Here is a 24,665-nt window from a genome sequence, read left to right as displayed (position 1 = left end):
ATGAGCCAATGCTATATAATCCACAGGTGCGTGGTTAGAAGAGGTTATGGGCTCTGCTGGGCTTGTAATCGGTGACTGGGACTGGGGCCGTAGCTGTTCCTCATCCTGTGAATACAGCAGGGGAGCAGTGGCGGGAAACGCCGCCATCTTACCTCCCCTGTTTACTCCCGCGTCTAGATCATCCATGACTGGCTTATCTGCGCTCCTGAGGAGGTATTGGTCCATGCAGGCACCCCCGGGTACTCTTCTGTGTGTAGGGCCGGTGTCGGTGTCTGTCAGTCGGTTGTCGCCACCGAAGTGGCTTTTACAGATAAGCAGGCTAGTCGGGAGCGGGAGCTCAGTCACACGCGTCCTGCATCGCCAGTGCCGGAACCGGAAGTCCTGAGAGTCTTTTTGATGCCAGGGTGCCCAGAAACCCTGGAGGCATGACCCCAGCAAAGAACACAATCCCTTTGTTTGTGTAGGTCTTTCCTTGGGGAATGTGTACCACTTCAGCTGGAGCAGCGATCATAATACGTTTAGGATCTATAATAAACTGAGGTCTGGGCTCTTGGTCTGTGGGGTCAAAACAGCGAGATAAGGTGTTAGCCTTGATATTCTTTCCAGCAGGTCTGTAGTGAAGCTGAAAATCAAATCTGGAGGAGAATAATGCCCATCGTGCTTGGCGAGAATTCAGGCGTTGAGCAGTCTGCAAGTATAGGAGGTTCTTATGATCTGTGTAGATGATGATAGGATGCTGTGTACCCTCAAGCAAATGTCTTCCTTCCTCCAGAGCCAATTTAATAGCCAAAAGTTCTTTATCTCCAATATCATAATTTTTTTCAGCGGATGTGAATGATTTGGAGAAAAAAACACAGGCCACCAGTCTCCCTATACAAGTCTTTTGTGAAAGAATAGCTCCGACTCCCACAGATGAAGCATCGACCTCCAGAACAAAGGGTTTGGTGGAATCCGGTCTATGAAGGACTGAAGCAGAAGAGAAGACAATTTTAAGAGATTGGAATGCGTCTTCATCCTCCGTGGTCCAGTCTTTGGCATTAACCCCCTTTTTTTGGTCAGTGCAGAAATAGGAGCTGTAATAGAGGAGAAGTGAGGAATAAACTGGCAGTAATAATTTGCGAATCCCAGCAGGTGTTGGACAGCTTTGAGTCCTTGCGGACGAGGCCAGTTGAGAATTGAAGATAGTTTGGCTGGATCCATTTGAAGTCCCTGGTAGGAAATGACATACCCCAAGAAAGGCAGGCTGGTTTTCTCGAAGAGGCATTTCTCTAGTTTGGCAAACAAAGAGTTCTCTTGCAGACGCTGTAACACTTGGCGCACATGCACACGATGAGTTTGAATATTGGCAGAAAATATTAAAATGTCATCTAGGTATACCACCACACAGCTGTACAACAGATTCCGAAAAATGTCATTAACAAATGCCTGGAAAACGGCAGGAGCATTACAAAGTCAGAAGGGCATGACGAGGTATTCAATATGCCCATCACGAGTGTTGAATGCGGTCTTCCATTCGTCTCCCTCACGGATACGGATGAGGTTATAAGCTCCACGAAGGTCTAGTTTGGTGAAAATTCTCGCCCCCTGTAGACGGCCAAAGTGTTCCGAGATCAATGGTAATGGGTACTTGTTCTTTAGCGTGATATTATTCAAACCATGGTAATCAATACAAGGACGCAGGGAGCTATCTTTTTTCCCCACAAAGAAAAACCCTGCGCCAGCAGGGGAGGGGGACTTACGGATGAATCCTCTCTCCAAATTTTCTTGGATATACCGAGACATGGCCTCCGTATCGGGCAAAGACAAAGGGTAGACTCTACCTCTAGGAGGCGTGGTGTTGGGGACCAGGCCTTTGGCACAGTCGTATGGCCTGTGAGGAGGCAGCGATTCAGCTTGTTGTTTACAGAAAACATCTGAGAAGCTTTTGTATGGTGTAGGAAATCTTGCTGAGTTAGGTTCTGTAGACTGAGGCATGGGTGGGCGAATAAATTGTAGACAATGTTGGTGACAGAAGTCACTCCAGCTGGTAATTTGACCTCCAGTCCAGTCAATAACAGGAGAGTGCTTCTGCAATCACGGTAGACCCAGTAGTAAAGGGTTCAGAGAGTTCTTTAAAACATAGAAGGAGATACAAGAGAATGGGCTCGGTGACGAGATAGATAATCTCCTGTAGAAGCCTCCCATCTACGGAAGCAATGAACAAAGGTTTGGTTCATTTTTGCACTGGGATTTGGTAGCAATTTACCAAGGACTGGCACAGAAAATTCCCAACAGATCCGGAATCTAGGAAGGCTTGGACGCAGAAAGTGGTTCCTGCAATGGACAGTTTTGCTGGTACGGTCATCTTTTGAGAGGAAGGTATTCTACCTAGGGTAGCCTCTCCTACTTGCCCTAGGCGTTGGAGTTTTCCGGCCTCACGGGACAGTCTTTGAGGAAGTGCGTTTTTCCACCACAATATAAACATAGGTTCAACTTACGTCTTTTCTGGCGCTCCTCAGGCGTGAGTCTTGTTCTCGCCACCTGCATGGGTTCGTCCGACTGAGCGGAAGATGAGGCAAGAAGGGGCCTTTGAAGGTTGGTGCCAACCGTGATGTCCGATTGCCTCGAGCAGATTCTTGTTGTCTTTCACGGAAACGTAAATCAATCCGATTAGCAAGAGTAATCAAGTCATCCAAGGACGGTGGAAGGTCTCAAGTTCATCCTTGATTCGGCCCGCCAGACTCTCCCAGAAGGTAGATACCAAAGCCTCATTATTCCTCTGGAGTTCTGTAGCCAGGGTGCGAAATTGAATGGCGTATTGGCCTACAATGGAGGTTCCGTGCCGGAGCTTGAGAAGAGAGGAAGCTGCAGAAGAGGCTCGACCCGGTTCTTCAAACACCCTTTTAAAAGTGGAGAGAAAGCTCTGAATATTATACATGATGGGGTAATTTCTCTCCCACAAGGGCGATGCCCAAGCCAGCGCTTCACCAGACAGCAAGGACAGGATGTAGGCCACCTTAGCCCGGTCTGAGGAAAAATGATGCGCCATGACTTCGAAATGGATGGTGCATTGATCAAGAAATCCCCTGCAGGTCTTGGGGTCTTCCTCATAGCGGGCAGGTGTAGGTAAATGTAGACCTGGACTGTAGACAGGAGCTAGTTGTGGTGGTGGTGGTATCAGAGGTGCCGGAGACGCTAGTTCGTTCAAACGAGTGGACACATTTTGCTGCAGCTGAAAAAGCTGATCTTGGCAGACTCGTTGTGTAGAAAGATCCTAAGCCATATCAGCCGTGTCAGGCAGGGCTGTGTCAAGGGGATCCATGGCTTGTTAAAACTATAACGGCTCTTACCGGTTTGTTTGTAGATCCTTTGTGTCGTCTGGGAGATGGTGCTTGTAATCCAGGGCAACGCTTGGCACAGCGAGTTAGAGGCGGTCGGATGGTAAGGCAGAAGTCAGGACAGGCAGCAGACGTCGGAACAGGTATGGATAGCAATAGGTCAAGGCAGGCGGCAGGCGTCATAACGGGTATGGATAGCAATAGGTCAAGGCAGGCGGCAGGCAAGGATAGTCAAGTTCAGGCAGAGGTCAACAACGGGAAATCCAGACATGGCAGAAGGGAAGGAAACAGAGAACCAGGGTACAGGGAAACTCATGGGGAACTTGGTTGAACAAGCATGGCTTAGAGGGAGGAGGATCCTTAAATAGGAAGTCTTTTGAATTAAGGCGCACGCCCTCTAGAGACAGCAGCCGCACATCGAGGATAACGGCCGCGGAGGAAGGTAAGGTATGCGCTTACCTAATGCTGCCCAGTGCCAGCAGAGCGTATGGATCTGGTAAGTGGAGCTCGGGATGAGCATGAGGTAATGGAGGACGCAGGAACCGGAGCAGAGGCCGTGAGGAAGACGGGGAACGGCGCGGCAGCCGTTACAGGCACCTTTCCTTGTCACAGTAGAAAATGCAAGACCTGTACCAACATCTTGTCATCAAACACCATCCACATACCAAACACGCAACAGGACTATAAAATCACTGGCATGTTCTCTTATACATCCTCCAATGTAGTGTACATGATCCTATGTACAAGGTGCATAGATAAAGGAATCTACATTGGTGAAACAATGCAAAAATTACAATCCAGGATTAATCTTCACAGACATACAATAAAAAATCAGCTGGATACACCGATGGGAAAACACTTCTCTGGACCAGATCACAGTTTGGCAGATTTAACCCCTTCCCGCCATCCGCCATATATATACGACGCACGCCGGGTGAGGGAATATGGAGCGGGCTCACGGGCTGAGACCGCTCCATGGAGCGAGTGTGTCGGCGGTGTGAGACCGCCGACACTTCCGGGTAACGAGCGGGATCCCGTTCGAGCGCGATCCAGCTTGTTTGACCCGTTAAATGCCCTGTTCGATAGCAATCGCGGCATTCAATTGACTAAAGACAGGGGGACGACCCCCTGTAATGTCCCAAGGCCCCCCGCTGCGAGATCGGGGGGAGCCGTTGGTTGGCACGGGAGCCTGGGGGCCTGATAAAGTCCCCCAGGTCCGCCATCTTTGTACTCCTATGAAGCCCTGGCTCCGGCAGGGCTTCATAGGAGACTGTCAGAATCGCGATGTACTGCAATACATTAGTATTGCAGTATATCGTGCAAGCGATCTAATGATGGCTGGTTAAAGTCCCCTAGGGGGACAAGTAAAGAACAGTAAAATAAAGTGTTTTTAACAAATAAAAAAAAATAAAAAAATTAAAGCACAAAAAAAACCTTTTTCCCATTTTCCCTCAAGCACAATGTAAAAAAATTAAAAAGCTAACATAACTGGTATCGACGCATCCGTAAAAGTCTGAACTATTACAATATATCATTATTTAGTCCGCATGGTGAACGATGTAAAAAATAAAAAATTTAAAATATCAGAATTGCTGTTTTTTGGTCCCTTCTTCTCCCACAAAAAATGAAATAAAAAGTGATCAAAAAGACTCAACTACCCCACAATTGTACCAATATAAACGGCAGCTCGCCTCGCAAAAAATAAGCCAACACACGGCTAAATCGACAGAAAAATAAAAACAATATGGCTCTCAGAATGTGGCGACAAAACTCAAATTTTTATTTTTAACAATCAGTTTTTTCCTTGTAAAAGTAGTAAAACATAAAGAAAACTATATAAATCTGGTATCACTGTAATCGTATTGACCTGCAGAATAAAGTTAACATTCTGTTTTTACCGTATGGTGAACGCCGTAAAAACAAAACTACCCAAAAGGTGGAGGAATCGTTTTTTTTCCTATTCTACCCCACATATATTTTTTTTCTCGTTTCCCACTACATTATATGGTACTAAAAATGGTGCTGTGAAAATCTACATCTCTCAAATATTGATGGAAAAATAAAAGAGTTCTGGCTTTTGGAAGGTGGGGAGGAAAATACAAAAGTGAAAATCTGAAAAATGGCTGCGGAAGGAAGGGGTTAAAGGTCCTAATTCTGAAGGGTCATTTTAAAAACAACAGAGAAAGAAAAATTTGGGAATTCAAGCTGATGATAAAATTCCATATTGACACAAGGCCTCAATCTAACACCTGAATTTATGAGCCACTACATGGACACACATCACATCCCCCATCAGACTGACTCCAGATCCCTTATCTCCTTAGACCTTATTCACACAACAGGGTTTCCCGGCCGGGCAACAGCCGTTCATAAAACGGCTGTCACACGGCCGCAGTAGGAAAAATAGACCCCTAATGGGGCTATTCCCACGACAGATTTTTTGACGGCCCGGGAAACCCGGCCGTCAAAAAAATGGGGCATGCCCTATTTTCGGCAGTTTACCCGGCTGTCCAGCTCCCATAGAAGTCTATGGGGCCAGGTAATACACGGCCATCACTTGAATGTGCTCCAAGTGACGGCCGTGTCTTCCGTCGCGCGCTCTCCTTTTCCTCCTCACAGTGCGAAGTGCATGTGAGGAGGAGGGTATTTTTTTGCTCCCTGTAGGAGCGAAATCCCCAATCCCCAGCCACAGCTTCGGCAACGCTGTGGCCGGGGATTGGGGATTCCGCTCCAGGAGAAGTCCGTGACTTCACTGTGTCCATATATGGACACAGTAACGTCACAGACTTCTGAAGCGGAATCCCCGGCGATGTGGCCAGGGATTCCGCTCCAGGAGAAGTCCCTGCCTTCACTGTCCATATATGGACACGGTGACGTCAGGGACTTTTGAAGCGGAATGCCCACCGCTGTGGCTGGGGATTTCGATCCAGGAGAAGTCCCTCACTTCACTGTCCATATATGGACAGTGAAGTGAGGGACTTCTCCTGGAGCCGTCCACTACAGGAAAGTAGAGGGGGTGCCATCTATCCGGGGGCGGTGACTATGTACAAGCGGGTTGTGTAGCACTACCTGTCATTCATTTGTAAACTTGCCTGACGAAGCGGCCCTTGTGCTCTGAAAGCTTGCATATAGAACTTTTTGGGTTAGCCAATAAAGGTATCATACCAACTATACTTTTGTCTTTATTGACACAGAAGTATTTAACATTGCATATTGTTTCTGGCTAACACGGTACTACACTATTTTTTACTGTACTATCTGTTGCACAAGTAGATACATGAAAATTTATTAAAATGCAAATTTTTGCTAATTTTCTCTAAATTTGTAAAGGATTTGCCAGACACAGGTTCTGTGTCGACGCTCGTGGGCAATCAGTCTGCACCTGCTCCTATGTCTGTGAGACTGACTCCATCTTCCACCACTCAGGATGGCAGGCTTAGGAGTGGGAGAGCCTATCACAGCCTGGCCAGATGGAGCTAGTTCCCGCCCACTGTCTATTTATACCTGCCTTTCCTGTTCCTCCTTTGCCTGTGATTCTTCTATGCTTGTTTCCTGGCTTGCTGCTCCTGCTTGTACTACTGATCCTCTGCTTGTTATAGACCTTGGCTTTCTTACCACTCTCCTGCTCAGCGTTTTGTACCTCGCACTCTCCTGGTTTGACTCGGCTCGTTCACCACTCTTGTTGCTCACGGTGTCTCCGTGGGCAGCTGCCCCGTTTCCCTACCTTCTGTGTACCCCTGTCTGTTTTGTCTGTCTTGCACTTACTGAGCGTAGGGACCGTCGCCCAGTTGTACCCCGTCGCTTAGGACGGGTCGTTGCAAGTAGGCAGGGACTGAGTGGCGGGTAGATTAGGGCTCACCTGTCTGTCTCCCTACCCTGTCATTACAAAATTTTGGTATTTTTCACAAAAAAAGAGTGACTGTATCGACGAACAAATTTTAACCCTAACTTAAAGTACAATATGTCCCGAGAAAAAAATCTCAGATTTGCTTGAAAAAATAAAGCATTTCAAAATTATTAGCACATAAAATGCCATGTCAGATTTGAAAAAAATGGGCTGGTCCATTAGGAGAAAACAGGCTGTGTCCTTAGGGGGTTAATTAATTCCACATTTGAGATATGCTGTTGCAAATTTTGCATTCGGGCTACAAGCTGCACCTCATGCATATATGTGATATGCCCTATAAATAAAAATTCACTTTAACCCCTATCCGCACCAGGACGTAACTGTCCGTCGTCGCGGGAGGTTACTTCTCGCACGAGGACGTACAATTACTGAGTTTTTCCCGGTGCACACTATCGGCGACAGTGTGCATCGGGAAACGGGAGGTCAGCTGTCGCCGACAGCTGACACTCCACTCTTGCCGACCAGCGGTCCTTTGCCGCTGGTTTCGGCGAATTAACCCCTTAGGTGCAATCGCCGAATTTTGGGGGTTTCTAACATATCGGCAGACCCCGGTCCCAAATCGCGGGGTTTGCCGATAGTTACTATGGCAAACGGAAGCCAAACAATGGCTTCCGGGTCTGCCATGGATGGAAGCCCATCAGGACCAACCTTTGGCTGGTCCTGATAGGCTTCCTGTCAGAGTGACAGGAAGTCACTGCGTCGTTCGCCGATGGCACACTGTCGGCGACAGTGTGCATCGGGAACTTGGAGATCAGCTGTCCAGTGTTGCCGATCAGCGGCTCATCGCCGCTGATTTCGGCAATTAACCCGTTACATGCGGGGCTCGATTGCGATCTCCGCATGTAGCGGGTTTGTAGCACATCAGCAGCCCCCATGCAATCGTGGGGGCTTCTGATGCTTGTGATGGCACCCGGGGGCCAGACAACGGCCCCCAAGTCTGCCATGTATGTCAGCCTATGAGGATCAGCCTCTGCTGATCCTCGTAGACCAACTGTCAGAGTGACTGTGACGTCACACTGACAGTTGGAATACGTTACACTACCTAGGTAGCAGTGGCGTAACTACCGCCGTAGCAGCAGTAGCGGCTGCTACGGGGCCCGCGGCATGAGGGGGCCCGTGTCGCCAGCCAGCACGGGCCCCCACCATGGCCGGAGGCTCCGCTAGCAGCCGCTATGGCTGCTACAGCGGGACGCCACTGAGCACTACGGCAGAGCAGGGAGGTATCTCCCCGCTCTGCCATTAACTGGTTCCCGACCGCTAGCTGTATTTTTACGGCCAGCGGTCAGGGTCCTTAAAACCCGAGCCATAGACTTTCTACGGCTCGGGTTTTAACTTGCTGCCCACGCGATCGGGCAGCTGAATGTCGGGTCTCCGGCTGTCAGTGACTGCCGGGGACCCTGAGGAGAGGATAGAAGCAGCTTTTGCTGCTTCTGTCTTCTCTGATCACTTGTACACAGCGCTGAATGCGCGCTGTGTACAGGAATAGAGACAGCAGCAGCGGCGCTGTCTCTATTCCTCACAGTGATCATGTGACTGGTCACATGATCGCCGGGTGCCGTTAGTGGCAGGCTGCTGCTGGGTCTTACTAGACCCAGCACAGCCCTATTAGTGATAATCGTCACTATCGGGCTGATTTCCCCTGTAACTGGGGCTGCTGTGCAGCTCCAGTTACAGTGGAAAAACATGGTGTAAAAGAAAAAAATATATATATAAAGTTCCCCAAAGGTCTTCTTTGACCTTTGGGGGACAGACCATAGTAATAAAAAAATAATAAAGTAAAGTGCAAAAAAAATTTAAATACACATAAAATACCCACCCCAAAAAAACGTTCCCCCTCCGCCAAACATTGTTGTAACGCTAGCGCTGACCCAATTACCCTAATATAGACATGCAATATATAAAAATTTACGGTAGACAATGGCGATCACAAATAAAAGGTCTATTTTAGGGTAAAACTATGTTATAACCAAAAACAAATAGCTCAAACGTAAAAAAGCTTATTTTTTTACTATTATTTTCAAACTTTATGAATAAAAATTCTAAAATAGCAAAAAAGGTGTATAAAAACGATAAAAAATGAAACCTGCATTGTCTACGGAAAAAAAACGTCACAAAAATCACGTCGTTAGCCCAACAAATAAAAAAGTTATAGCCATTTAACTAACACGTGCTAAAAATGGCTAAACGGTGTCTGGTCCTGAAGGCGCAAAATAGAGCAAAAGACATGTATCCCCTATCCACAGAACATGTATCCCCTCTCCACAGGATCTCCACAGGACAGGGGATACACGTGTGATCGCTGGCATTGATAGGGAGAACGGGGGACTGAAAGTCCCCTGAAGTTCTCCATCACAAACCTCGGACTTCCGGGGTCTGTGTCGGCAGCTCCGGAGAAATGAATGGAGCGCCAGTCGTGCTTGTGCGCATTCGTGACCAGCGCTCCTTTAATTTTTATTGAGCTGCGCAGACGCCGGAAGTCCGAGGTTAGTCATGGAGAAGTTCAGGGGACTTTCAGTCCCCCGTTCTCCCTATCGCTGCCAGCGATCACACATGTATCCCCGATCCTGTGGAGAGGGGATACATGTATTTTGTAGGACACACTGTAGGTCGCATTTTTGTTGGGAGGGGGGACGCTGTATGGCGTTCCCTACAGGGGGGGGGCGCTGTATGGCGTTCCCTACAGGGGGGGAGCTGTATGGCGTTCCCTACAGGGGGGGAGCTGTATGGCGTTCCCTACAGGGGGAGCTGTATGGCGTTCCCTACAGGGGGGGAGCTGTATGGCGTACTCTACAGGGGGATGTATGGCTCTATCTACAGAGGGGGGGCTGTATGGCGTTATCTACAGGGGGGCTGTAAGAAAGGCACTATCTACAAGGGGGGGGGGGTTGTGTGACACCCAGGGGAGGGGGGCCCCAGTCAAAAGTTTACTATGGGGCCCAGTCTTTCCTAGTTACGCCCCTGCTAGGTAGTGTAATGTATTCTAGCAGCGATCAGAGCTGCAGGTCAAAAAAAGAAAGTGTAAAAAGTAAAAAAAAAGTTAATAAACAAAAATATAAAGTGTAAAAAGTAAAAAAAGTTAATAAAAATGTTTTATAAAAGTGTAAAAATAAAAGGTTTTGTTTTCCTATAATAAGTCATTTATTATAGCGAAAAAATGAAACCGTTAAAAAAAAAGTACACATATTTGGTATCACCGTGTTCGTAATGACCCAAACTATGAAACTATAATGTTCATTTTTCCGCACGGTGAACGCCGCAAACAAAATAAACGGAAAACTGTCAGCATCGCTATTTTTTGGTCACCACCCCTCCCAAGATATAGAATAAAAAGTGATCAAAAAGTCGCATTACCCCAAAATGGTACCAATAAAAACTACAACCCGTCCCGCAAAAAACAAGACCTCCCACAGCTTTTTTGACGAAAAAATAAAAAAGTTGCGGTTCAGAATAGCGTGTCTCAGAAAATAAATTATTTTATAGAAACTTAATTTTATTGTGCAAACGCTGCAAAACTTTAAAAAAACGATACATATATGGTATCGGCGTAATCGTACCGACTGGCGGAATAAATTAAACCGTAATTTATTGCGCACGGTGAACGCTGTAATAAATAAAGAATTTAAAGCGCCAAAATCGCTGTTTTTTGGTCACCTTAGCTCTAAAAAAGATCCTGAGGGGCCAAAATGCTAACTATACCCCTAGAAAAATTCCTTGAGGGGTGTAGATTCCAAAATAGGGTCACTTTTAGGGGGTTTCCAGTGTTTTGGTCCCTCCAGGGCGTTGCAAACCCGACATGGCACTGAAAACCAATCCAGCAAGATCTGCGCTCCAAAATACAAAAGGCGCTCCTTCCCTCCTGAGCCCTGCTGTGGGTCCAAACATCAGTTTACGACCACATATGGGGTATTGCCGTAATCGGGAGAAATTGCTTTACAAATGTTGGGTGGCTTTTTCTCCTTTATTCCTTGTAAAAATGAAAAAATTCTATGTTTCCACAGAAAAATAGGTGATTTTCATCTTCACAGACTAATTCCACTAAATTCTGCAAAAAAACTGTGGGGTCAAAATGCTAACCATACCCCTAGAAAAATGCCTTGAGGGGTGTAGTTTCCAAAATGGGGTCACTTTTTGGGGGTTTCGACTGTTTAGGTACCACAAGACCTCCTCAAACCTGATATGGTGCCTAAAATATATTCCTAAAAAAGGAGGCCCCAAAATCCACTAGGTGCTCCTTTGCTTCTGCGGCCTGTGTTTCAGTCCATTAGGACACTAGGGCCACATGTTGGATATTTCTAAAATCTGCAGAATCTGGGCAATAAATATTGAGTTGTGTTTCTCTGGTAAAACCTTCTGTGTTACAGATTTTTTTTTATTACAAATGAATTTCGGCAAAAAAAATGAAATTTGTAAATTTCACCTCTACTTTGCCTTAATTCCTGTGAAACGCCTAAAGGGTTAAAATACTTTCTGAATGTGGTTTTGAATACCTTAAGGGGTGCTGTTTTCAAAATGGGGTGATTTATGGGGACAGAACTGAACTGGTTCGTGAAAAAATGGCCTTTTGAAATTTTATTGAAAATATGAGAAATTGCTGCTAAAGTTCTAAGCCTTGTAACGTCCTAGAAAAATAAAAGTATGTGAAAAAAAATTATGCAATCATAAAGTAGACATATGGGGGATGTTAACTAGTAACTATTTTGTGTGGTATTACTATCTGTTTTACAAGCAAATACATTTAAATTTAGAAAAATGCTCATTTTTGCAAATTTTTGCTAAAATTTGACGTTTTTCACAAATAAATATTGAATTTATCGACTAAATTTTTTCACTAACATAAAATACAATATGTCACGAGAAAACAGTCTCAGAATCACTTGGATAGGTAAAAGCATTCCGGAGTTATTACCACATAAAGTGACACATGTCAGATTTGAAAAAATCATCTGTGTCCACAAGGCCAAAACAGGCTGTGTCCTAAAGGGGTTAAACTGCATATGTTTAACAAAAAAAAAAAATCTAAAAAAATGTGACACTCAAGTTGATGTAAGCAATTGCTGGCCTGTTTTATATGAGGCATGAACACCATACTAGGATATCCTCATATACTTCTCATCTGGCTCATACTATTGCTGGATTGATGTTTAACAAACTGAGTCTACCTCTTATCACATTCAAAATTCATTGGTTCCTCCTCTTCATTTTCACACGGTATATTTACATGCTGAAAGTACAAAAGTAATTTATTTAGTTACACAATTTGGATTTTGCCCCTATGATAAGTAGTATTATTGGAAAATGTAATAGAACATTTAGGGCACGTTCAGACGTGGCAGAATTTTTCCGCTGCAAATGTTGGTGCAGATTTGGGGCAATTACGCAACGAATCTGCACCAACTTTTGCATATTTGACAGGTAATTCAGACGTTGCAGAAAACACAGCGGACTTGCCACAGATTTCAGTTTTTGCACTGCAAAGGCTGAAATACGCAGTGAAATTCCGCTTCTTCTCCGCAACAGACAGTGCATGCTGCAGACTGAAAATTCCGCACCGCACCGCAGCCTATGGTCCGCAGCGGAGTTTTCCGCAACGTCTGCACGAAGATAAATAAAAAGGTGTGGAAACCAATGGGCAAACTGTCTGCTAAGGATTTCCACTGCGGACTGTCCACAGTGGAATTCCACCGCAATTCCGCCACGTCTGAATGTGCCCTAAGGCCGGGTTCCTACGGGTCGTATACTCTGCGTAAAAGCTGCACAGAGTATCCGACCTGTAACCCGCAGCACCTTTCATCCGAAAAACTTTGATTTCAGTGAAGAAAAGCAGGAACAAAAAAGCAACGAAAACGCAGTATAAATTGACATGCTGCGGATTTAAATTCCGCACCGCAGCGCTGTCCACTTCCACTTTGCTGCTACTGTAAATGGTGTTGAATCCCGCAGGGTTTACTTTACATGGGAACCCGGCCTTAGGCCATGTTCTGCCATACACAAATCCGTTTGTTTATTTTTCTGCCATGGATTGCCCAGTGGATCCACAAACGCATTAGCCTCATTGTAATTCAGTGGAGATAATCCACAGCTTGTTACAGACAAGTGCACTTTTACAGAAACACGTAAAAAGGGCAAAAGAAAAAAAAGCATAGGGGTCTATTCATACGTTGCAGTCAAATAGGGCCAGACTTAGGGGTGTGCGACCTGTGAGAGTGCACAGGGCGTTGTGGCCTACCCGCATGTAGGGGGCACCACTGGGCAGGCTGTTTGAGCTCCATGTACTCTGCTCCTCCTTGCACACAAAGAGGAAACAGAGGCAGCAAGATGAGAGAAGGAAGCTCCGCCCACAGCCTGCCCCTGCAAGAAAACTGTGAGCCTGTCAGCAAGGAGAGATGGTAAGTGCCTATGTGTGCCTATATGTCTCTGTGTGTACTGTATATGTGTCTGTGTACATATGTCTCTGCATGTGTATATGTGTATATGTTCCAGTATTTACGTGTGTCCCTATGTGTCTGTATGTGTATATATGTCTCTGTGTATGTGTATATTTCTTTGTGTATATGTATATATATATATATATATATATATGTGTGTGTGTGCGTGTGTGTGTGTGTGTGTGTGTGTGTGTGCGCATGTGTGGGTATAGTTATCACAGTGTGATATCTGTGATGTTACATAGGACTGCAGGTAACACCTACTACATTTCGGGGAGATTCACACGAACGTTGCGTTTTTGCGCGCGCAAACAACGCAGCGTTTTGCGAGCGCAAAAACCATTTGACAGCTGCGTGTGTCATGCGTGTCTGATGCGCGGCTGCGTGATTTTCGCGCAGCCGGCATCATAGAGATGAGGCTTGTCAACGCCCGTCACTGTCCAAGGTGCTGAAAGAGCTAAATCTTTCAGCACCCTCGACAGTGAATGCCGAACACAACAGCGAAAAACCTGTAAAAAAAAAAGATAAAGTTCCTACTTACCGAGAACTTCCCGGCCGTTGCCTTGGTGACGCGTCCTTGGTGACGCGTCCTTGGTGACGCGCCTCTCTTGACATCGGGCCCCACCTCCCTGGATGACGCAGCAGTCCAAGTGACCGCTGCAGCCTGTGATTGGCTGCAGCCTGTGCTTGGCCTGTGATTGGCTGGAGCTGTCACTTGAACTGAAGTGTCATCCCGGGAGGTCGGACTGCAGGAAGGAGACAGGAGTAATCGGTAAGTTAGAACTTCGGTTTTTTTTTACAGGTTAATGTATTTTGGGATCGCAAGTCACTGTCCATGGTGCTGAAACAGTTTAACTCTTTCAGCACCATGGACAGTGACTATCTCCTGACGTCGCGTACCGATAATTTTTTTGCCGGGATCGGCCAAAACGAGTTTGGCCGAACCCGGTGAAGTTCGGTACGCTTGTCCGGCTTCGCTCATCGCAAAGACACTCCGTTTGGATGTTCGGAAACAGAAAAGCACGTGGTGCTTTTCGGTTTTCATTCATCCTTTTCACTGCTGTTGCGCGAATCACGCTCGTCCCACGGAAGTGCTTCCGTGTGGTGCGCGTGATTTTCACGCACCCATTGACTTCAATGGGTGCGTGATGCGCGAAATACGCAGAGTTATTGAACCTGTCGCGCTTTTTGCGCAGCAGACAAACGCTGCGCAAAAAGCACGGACTGTCTGTACTGCCCCATAGACTTGTATTGGTCCATGCGTGCCGCGTGAAAACCACGCGGCCCGCACGGACCGAATACACGCTCGTGTGAATCCCCCCTAAGGCTGGGTTCACACGACCTATTTTCAGACGTAAACGAGGCGTATTATGCCTCGTTTTACGTCTGAAAATAGGGCTACAATACGTTAGTAAACATCTGCCCATTCATTTGAATGGGTTTGCCGACGTACTGTGCAGCCGACCTGTCATTTACGAGTCGTCGTTTGACAGCTGTCAAACTACGACGCGTAAATTGACTGCCTCGGCAAAGAAGTGCAGGACACTTCTTTGCAACGTACTTTGAGTCGTTCTTCATTGAAGTCAATGAAGAGCAGCTCAAGATTACAAGCGTCACAGACGCCTCGCATAATACGAGGAGCAGCATTTACGTCTGAAACTACGCAGCTGTTTTCTCCTGAAAACAGTCTGTCTTTTCAGACGTAAAAGCCACTTATCGTGTGCACATACCCTTACTGTGATCAGAGAGTTATCAGAGTGTGATATCTGTGGTGTAACATAAGACTGCAGGTAACAGCTACTACATTATCTGTAATCAGAGAGTTGCCACTGTGTGTTATTCGTGGTGTTACATAGGACTGCAGGTAACACCTGCTACATTATCTGTAATAAGAGAGTTATCACTGTGTTTTATCTGTGGTGTTACATAGGACTGCAGGTAACATCTACAGTATATATATATATATATATATATATATATACACCAGTAGAAAGGCAGCATCACTCTGTTTCCAAGTGAGAAATCCAATAGTAAAGGGTGCCAGCTGATAGTCCCGATCCAAAGACCATACAGATATCCCAGAAGAAAGTCCAGCAGCACTCCGATAATCAAGGTGAAAAAAAAGTGAAGTTTATTGTGCCAACATGGCAAGTGCAACGTTTCCGTCCCACCTTGGGACCTTTTTCAAGCATAGTGATACATGCACATTCAGTGGTTTATATAGTGTGTATCCAATATACATAATCAATCTCATTAGAATAATGGGGCTGACATATACATCTCAAAATAGCGTGATAAAAACAATAAAAGAGTATCTGAATGAAATGAATCGATACATCCTGTGAACCCGTGGGTTAATATTAAAAACAACATATAACATACATAATTTGTGCAAGAAAAATGATATAATTACGTAAATTACAATATTCAGCAGCTGGGTAAGATTTAGAGACTGCACGACCACTGGCCAATCAGAGAAAAAGCATTCGATTGTTGTATGACGTATGGGACCTGTCATTCACAGTCAGCGTCTGTCCAGCTCCAATGCGCATGCGTCGGATCAGTCCGGACCGGAGATGACGTATCGCTCTGGTAACTAGGATACCGATCGCTGGTAAACAAAATCTCTTGAGCAATCGTTTGCAAGTAATATAGACTAGAAGATCGCACACCATGTCTGTGATCAGCATAATAAAGGTAAATATACCAAAGGTTTAACCCACGGGTTCACAGTATGTATCGATTCATTTCATTCAGATACTCTTTTATTGTTTTTATCACGCTATTTTGAGATGTATATGTCAGCCCCATTATTCTAATGAGATTGATTATGTATATTGGATACACACTATATAAACCACTGAATGTGCATGTATCACTATGCTTGAAAAAGGTCCCAAGGTGGGACGGAAACGTTGCACTTGCCATGTTGGCACAATAAACGTCACTTTTTTTTCACCTTGATTATCGGAGTGCTGCTGGACTTTCTTCTGGGATATATATATATATATATATATATATATACATATATACACACACACACACACACACACAGAGTCGGCCTTAGGGGTGTGGGACTTGTGCCATTGCACAGGGCGCATCACTCCAGCAGGTGAAAGGGGGTGCTGCGCTGGCTCCCTTCCACAGGTTGTGTTTCAGAACCACCCAGGCCGGTGACTCAGCAGCTACATTTCCACCTGAGCGCTTCTTCTAGCGCTCACCGGGCATGAGGGCGCCCGTGACGACCGCCGGGCGGCCCCCCATGGCCGGCGGCGCCGATAGCAGCTGCTGCGGCTGCTACAGTGGTAGCGACGCCACATTCAATAGTATCTGTATTCACAGAAACTATTGAACACTATAGCAGAGCAGGGAGGTATCTCCTTGCTCTGCTATCTACTAGGCAAGTCGTTTCCAACTGGGGTTCCGCGGCACCCTGGGGTGCCGTGAGGTCCCTCTATGGGTGCCGCAACACACCTCTGAACCACGGCTGTGCTTTCTCTCCTCCTCACAGCGCAAAATACATGTGAGGAGGAGATTTTTTGCAGCCTCTGTAAATGGCACCCCCCACCCCACTTCCTGTACATACCGTGTTTCCCCGATAGTAAGACACCCCCGATTGTAAGACGTATCGGGGGTTTCAGGGGGGTCGGCTAATATAAGCCGTACCCCGAAAGTAAGACATATGTCTTACTTTCGGGGAAACACGGGGGTATTGCCGCCTCCTGCCCACTTCCACTCCCACTTAACGCCGAAGGACGGATATATCCGTCCTCAGCAGCTGCTAGTTCGCGCAGGAGGACGGATATATCCGTCCTGTGATGGCGCGGGTACTGAGACTGTACCCACGCGATCAGCGGCAGGAGCACGGCTGTTATACACAGCCTGGCTCCTGCTGCAACTGCCGGAATCGAAGCGCGCGCCGATTCCGGCAGTTTAACCCATTAAATGCCGCTGTCAATAGTGACAGCGGCATTTAATGTGTTTGACAGAGGGGGGAGCTCCCTCTGTCACCCGATCGGCGCCCCCGCAAACAAATCGCGGGTCGCCGTCGGGTTTCCATGACAGCCGGGGGTCTAACAAAGACCCCCAGGTCTGCCTTCAGCATCTGCCTGTTAGGCGATGCCGGAGGCATGACCTAATAGGTTGCCTGTCAGTTTTACACTGACAGGCAATAATGCTTCTGTATACTAAGTATACCAAAGCATTATATATGCGATCGGCACATCGCATAGTGAAGTCCCCTGGTGGGACTAAAAAAAAAAATGTAAAACAGTTAAATAAAGTTTGTGAAAAAAAATTTTTTTTTTCCAATATAAGACATACCCCGAAAGTAAGACATAGTGGGGCTTTTGGGGATAAAAAGAAAGTAAGACACTGTCTTACTTTCGGGGAAACACGGTAGCACCACTGCAGCTCCCTGAAGGAGCGGAATCCCCCTGTGGCCAGGGATTCTGCTCCTGGACAGAGCACTTGATGTCTCTGTCCATATATGACATCAAGGGCAACCCCTGAAGCGGAATCTCAATCCACAGCATTGCTGGCTTGGTGATTCGGCTCCAGGAGAAGCCCCTGATATCACTGTCCATAAATGGCCTGTATGTCTTGACCTGCCTAGGTAGAGTCGTGCGTTAACCTTAGATCATCCTATCCCCCCACCCCCACTTTAGTAAAGACACGTGACACCGAGGTTGGATGTGAAATGGCCACAGCAGCCGTTTATTAATTTCACAGTTTTATAAAAACAATTTAAATCCGAAACATTCGGATAACTAGTTAGGAATCCGCCATAGAATTCCTCCTAATAATTCACATGACCCAACATGGGTCAGAATCGTAAATAACAATTTAACGTTAACATTAACCCGAGCAGAGGAAGTCCTTGAAGCCCCTTCAGATGTTCCTTTTTAAGAACACACCGAATTAGCCATCTGCAAACCACCAATTACCTCCAGCCGTAAACCAGCTCGGAAGCACCGTTCACCTCTGCAGATGGCTCCAACCACTAGAAGTCCACTTCAAGGGGATAACACCCGATGAAGCCCTCAAGTGATATACCGACCACTAGAAGTCCACTTCAAAGGGATAACACCCGATGAAGCCTTCAAGTGATATACCTTCTACCAGAAGACCACTTCAAAGGGATAACACCCGATGAAGTCTTCAACCATGTACCTTTTTTGGGGGACGCATACCCCCGATGCGACCCCCCCACCATTTTGTACTGACTGGCCTCAAGGACTCCCCCCGCCAGCTGCCATGACAACAGAACCTACTCCGGAAAAAAGAAAAACATGTTAAATAAGCACACAAATAAAACACAACGCTCATAGACGGACGTACATAAGACCTAAGGAGTAACAAAACCAAGGGCGGGAGGGTGGGAGCTTACTGTTCTTGTGTTACTCCTCCCGCTGCTTCCGGCTCAATGCCGAGAAACAGCGGGAAGCGCAGAACAGCCCCCCCGTCCCCCTTAACTCCTCCCCGTCCCTCCTCCAGCTCCTACCAACTCTCCCTCACCTAAGTAACCCTTTCCCTACCAGGACGGTCATGTCGGCCAACCCTTAATCCCTGCGGGCTGCGTCCAGCCTCTTCTTGACCTGCCTAGGTAGAGTCGTGCGTTAACCTTAGATCATCCTATCCCCCCACCCCCACTTTAGTAAAGACACGTGACACCGAGGTTGGATGTGAAATGGCCACAGCAGCCGTTTATTAATCTCACAGTTTTATAAAAACAATTTAAATCCGAAACATTCGGATAACTAGTTAGGAATCCGCCATAGAATTCCTCCTAATAATTCACATGACCCAACATGGGTCAGAATCGTAAATAACAATTTAACGTTAACATTAACCCGAGCAGAGGAAGTCCTTGAAGCCCCTTCAGATGTTCCTTTTTAAGAACACACCGAATTAGCCATCTGCAAACCACCAATTACCTCCAGCCGTAAACCAGCTCGGAAGCACCGTTCACCTCTGCAGATGGCTCCAACCACTAGAAGTCCACTTCAAGGGGATAACACCCGATGAAGCCCTCAAGTGATATACCGACCACTAGAAGTCCACTTCAAAGGGATAACACCCGATGAAGCCTTCAAGTGATATACCTTCTACCAGAAGACCACTTCAAAGGGATAACACCCGATGAAGTCTTCAACCATGTACCTTTTTTGGGGGACGCATACCCCCGATGCGACCCCCCCACCATTTTGTACTGACTGGCCTCAAGGACTCCCCCCGCCAGCTGCCATGACAACAGAACCTACTCCGGAAAAAAGAAAAACATGTTAAATAAGCACACAAATAAAACACAACGCTCATAGACGGACGTACATAAGACCTAAGGAGTAACAAAACCAAGGGCGGGAGGGTGGGAGCTTACTGTTCTTGTGTTACTCCTCCCGCTGCTTCCGGCTCAATGCCGAGAAACAGCGGGAAGCGCAGAACAGCCCCCCCGTCCCCCTTAACTCCTCCCCGTCCCTCCTCCAGCTCCTACCAACTCTCCCTCACCTAAGTAACCCTTTCCCTACCAGGACGGTCATGTCGGCCTCCCTTAATCCCTGCGGGCTGCGTCCAGCCTCTTCTTGACCTGCCTAGGTAGAGTCGTGCGTTAACCTTAGATCATCCTATCCCCCCACCCCCACTTTAGTAAAGACACGTGACACCGAGGTTGGATGTGAAATGGCCACAGCAGCCGTTTATTAATCTCACAGTTTTATAAAAACAATTTAAATCCGAAACATTCGGATAACTAGTTAGGAATCCGCCATAGAATTCCTCCTAATAATTCACATGACCCAACATGGGTCAGAATCGTAAATAACAATTTAACGTTAACATTAACCCGAGCAGAGGAAGTCCTTGAAGCCCCTTCAGATGTTCCTTTTTAAGAACACACCGAATTAGCCATCTGCAAACCACCAATTACCTCCAGCCGTAAACCAGCTCGGAAGCACCGTTCACCTCTGCAGATGGCTCCAACCACTAGAAGTCCACTTCAAGGGGATAACACCCGATGAAGCCCTCAAGTGATATACCGACCACTAGAAGTCCACTTCAAAGGGATAACACCCGATGAAGCCTTCAAGTGATATACCTTCTACCAGAAGACCACTTCAAAGGGATAACACCCGATGAAGTCTTCAACCATGTACCTTTTTTGGGGGACGCATACCCCCGATGCGACCCCCCCACCATTTTGTACTGACTGGCCTCAAGGACTCCCCCCGCACAGCGAAACAGGCCTTGACCACCTTAAGCCTGTGAGTTCCTCCACACCACCACCGCCCTTTCTATGCCTTCTGCTATCGCCAAGCTCCAAAGATCAATGCCAACCTCGGTCAGATGAACCCCGTCACTCCTCCAGAAATTCCCCACTCCTGACTCCAAATCCCTATGCCTCACGCAAATGCCCCCGTTTCTTGCCACAAAACGGGACACCGCCCGGTTAACTTTAATGCGAGCCTTATTGACTCTCTCCACAGATCTAGCTAACCGCCAATGCTTTCTTGGGACTATGTCCGACCACACTATCACCAACTTGGGATAAGATACCCACAAACACAACATATCATGTTTGATATCCCGCACCAACTCACGAAAGGGGCGGACTCCTAAGTCATTCCCACCCACGTGCAATACTAAGACCTCCGGAACCCTATCAAGCCGCGCATATGTCTGGAATTCCGCCAACACCCTGCTCCATGACATACCTCTAAAACCCAGCCAATGCACAACCGCGTCCTGTCGCGGAATGCGCAACTGGCGACCATCCGGGCGGACGTCCGCCCTCAAAGCCCCCCAGTGCACGTACGAATGACCCATCAACCACACCAAACACGGAGGCGAATCTGAAACGGAAAACACAGTTAGGCACCACCATATAACATTTGTAAAGCGTAAACAACAACATTATAACATATGGGGGCGGACATAGGACTTAAACCTTTTAGACTCCCAACGACCAATACGCCTCACCCCCTCATCATCCAACCCCCAGCGCCCCGCTTCCGTTGCTGCGCCAATCCTGAAGGAATGAGATGAATATGAGCCTGCCGCAACACCAACCGCCGTCAAACATTTTTTAAATACAGCTCCAAACTGAAACCTGGACAAAAACGACCCGTCCACATGACGTAACAAAGGCAAATCTGGAGACCCCCTGTTTCTCGTAAAACCCCGCATGCACTCTACTGGGCACATGACCGACCCCGGGAGAGCGAACAAAACTATCAGTTTACCCTTTCCTACTTGGTCAGTTTTAGATCGACGCAACCATACCTCCAGCCGATCTGCAAAAAGGCTCACCTCCCCAGATCTCAGCCCCCCTGCCTGTTTAGTACTTGGCAACACCAACTCACCTATTCTAAATGCTCCAAAGAACGCTAACGAAAAAGCCAACCGAAACAAATCCATTTCATCTGAAGAACGACAGACCGATGCTAATGAACCGCCCAACGAGCTAAGCAAAGCAAACGACACCGGCCTTCTACTATCCGCCTCCACCCTACCTCGGCGCAACCCCTTCAAAGCCTGCGATACCAGAAATTCCTTCGATACATCCTGAAAGCCCCGCAACTTAAACCCAAACGCCACCGCAGATATGAACCGGTTCACCTTCGCTACTGAAAACCCCGCCTCCCAGGCGTCCCCTAACCAGTACAAAAGTGCCACCAACCTGTCTCTATCCGTATTGACGTCACCCAACTCTCTTACCCACTCCTCCCACTGCCTCCAACAAGCAGCATAAGCACTCCACGTCGTGCGCGCCAAAGACCTTTGTAACAGCTGTTCTATGGGACCGATACCAGATCCCAAAGATGCTCCGGACAAGCCAAACCGAGACGTTCCGCTCCCGGTGCCAATTGCCGAAACCGGTCCCACTGCGAGCGAGAAAGAGCATCAGCGATACAATTCCGTACACCCGGGACATGCACCGCCACCACCCACGCGTTCAACGACAAACACACCAACACTAAATGTCGCAACAATTGAACTACCGGAGGAGAGGACGCCGTGATGTTATTAATGGCAAGCACCACCCCCATGTTGTCGCAGTAAAAACGGACCTTCTTATCCCTGAGCCTGTCCCCCCAAATGGTAGCCGCCACCACGATGGGAAACAGCTCGAGCAGGGCCAGATTCCGCGTGAGTCCACTGGACACCCAGCTAGCCTGCCATTGACCTGCGCACCACGGACCTCCCCCGTAAGCTCCAAAACCACCCGCCCCAGCCGCATCCGTGAAAATATTCAAATCACTCGTATCCTGCGCTGGGGCCATCCATAGCGAGCGACCATTGTACTGGCCCAAGAAGTCATCCCAAACCTGAAGATCAGCTCGGTGCTCCACCTTGAGCCGCACAAAATGATGCGGCGCACGCACTCCCGCCGTTGCCGCCGCCAACCTCCTACCAAACACCCTCCCCATCGGCATAATCCGGCAGGTCGAAATTCAACTTCCCCAGCAGCGACTGAAGCTCCCTCAGCGCCATTTTCTTCATTCTACAAGCCCGTCGAACCTCCAGCCTCAACGCACCCAACTTATCCGCCGGGAGACGACACTCCATTGCCACCGAGTCTATTTCGATGCCCAAAAACAAATCGTCGCTACCGGGCCCTCCGTTTTTCCCGGCGCCAAAGGAATCCCAAACTCCCTCGCCACCTTCTGTAGAGCATGAAGCAAATTACCGCAAACCGGCGAACCCCCCGGGCCAACGCACAAAAAATCATCCAAGTAATGGATCAACGAATCGACCCCGGATACTCCCCTCGTTACCCACTCCACGAAGCTACTAAACGCCTCGAAGTATGCACAAGAAAGGGAACACCCCATCGGAAGGCACCGATCCACGTAAAAGCCCCATTCCAAAAACAACCCAACAGCCGTTGGCTTTCTGGATGGACCGGCAACAACCTGAACGCCGCCTCGATGTCAGTTTTTGCCAGCAGCGCCCCAGGACCCGCAGCCCGCACTAACCCCACCGCCTTATCGAATGAGGTATAAACTACGGAGCACAACTCGTGATCAATCCCGTCATTTACCGACGAACCCTTGGGATACGATAAATGTTGAATCAAACGAAATTTTCCGGGCTCGCGTTTAGGGACAATACCCAAAGGGGACACAACTAAATCTTTTACCGGCGACTCAACAAACGGCCCCGACATGCGGCCCAACGAAACTTCTTTTAACAACTTTTCCGACACGACTTTTGCATGCAAGTAAGCCGATTTTAAATTCCTCCGCATAACCGGAACCTCATAAGGAGGCGGAGGAATAACAAAACCAACACGAAACCCTTCATAAAGCAACTTAGCCGCCGCCCTATCCGGATACTCATTTAGATAAGGGGCCATCTTTTCCACCCTCACCGGCGACACCCCCTTGACCAGCCGCGTGCTGGTTACCTGACCTCTTTTTTCGCAGACATTTTGCCGCCCCGTGTGATGCACCATTACACTCGGAACACACGTGCTTGAACTTGCACGTGGCCCCGAACTTGCACTGACCTTCATTAAATTGCCAGCAAAACCCCGCCTTTCCCCCGCCGCTTTGTCCAACCTGACTAGACTGGCCTCCCTGGCCGGCGCTCCCGGGAAAGGACTGCCTAACCGGAGCCGTAACCCGTAACCAGAGAGCAATATCCTTCTGGTCATAACAAAATAACAAAACAACGCCGAACAATTTTCCGGCGCCTTTTCCCCTATCACACTAGCCAATATGGCGAACGCCTGCGACCAATTAACGAACGTCTGCGGGATAAGCCTATACCGCCGCCGTTCCTCCTCGTCCTTTTTACTCTCATCCCGCTTGCTCTTATCCAAATTAAATTTAGCGAGCGGCAAGAGAGAAAAAATTTCAACATACTCGTCCTTCCAGATCCGCTCGCGCACCTCCTGCTTTAAATGCGCCCCCAACGGACCTTCAAAACAAACGTACACCTCCCCCCGAGCACGATCATCAATACGCACTCGATCGCCGTCCTTCTGCGCCTCGGTCTGTACCGACACCGCGACCG

At 47.7% G+C, this 24,665-nt stretch overlaps 1 protein-coding gene across 2 annotated transcripts in view; it reads right to left on the bottom strand.

Annotated features, from left to right (window-relative positions):
* The window catches only part of TERB2 (telomere repeat binding bouquet formation protein 2), a 92,022-nt gene that overhangs the window by 25,046 nt on the left and 42,311 nt on the right, over positions 1–24,665 (bottom strand). For both annotated transcript variants that reach the window (XM_075855161.1, XM_075855162.1), the window contains exon 5: positions 12,384–12,445. In XM_075855161.1, coding sequence (XP_075711276.1) covers positions 12,384–12,445 — 62 coding nt within the window. The remainder of the gene's footprint in view (positions 1–12,383; positions 12,446–24,665) is intronic.

This window comes from Rhinoderma darwinii, chromosome 3, assembly GCF_050947455.1.
Source record: "Rhinoderma darwinii isolate aRhiDar2 chromosome 3, aRhiDar2.hap1, whole genome shotgun sequence".
Lineage (NCBI taxonomy): Eukaryota > Metazoa > Chordata > Amphibia > Anura > Rhinodermatidae > Rhinoderma > Rhinoderma darwinii.
Note: the sequence above shows the minus strand (reverse complement) of the source record. Positions and strands in the feature narration are given on the sequence as shown.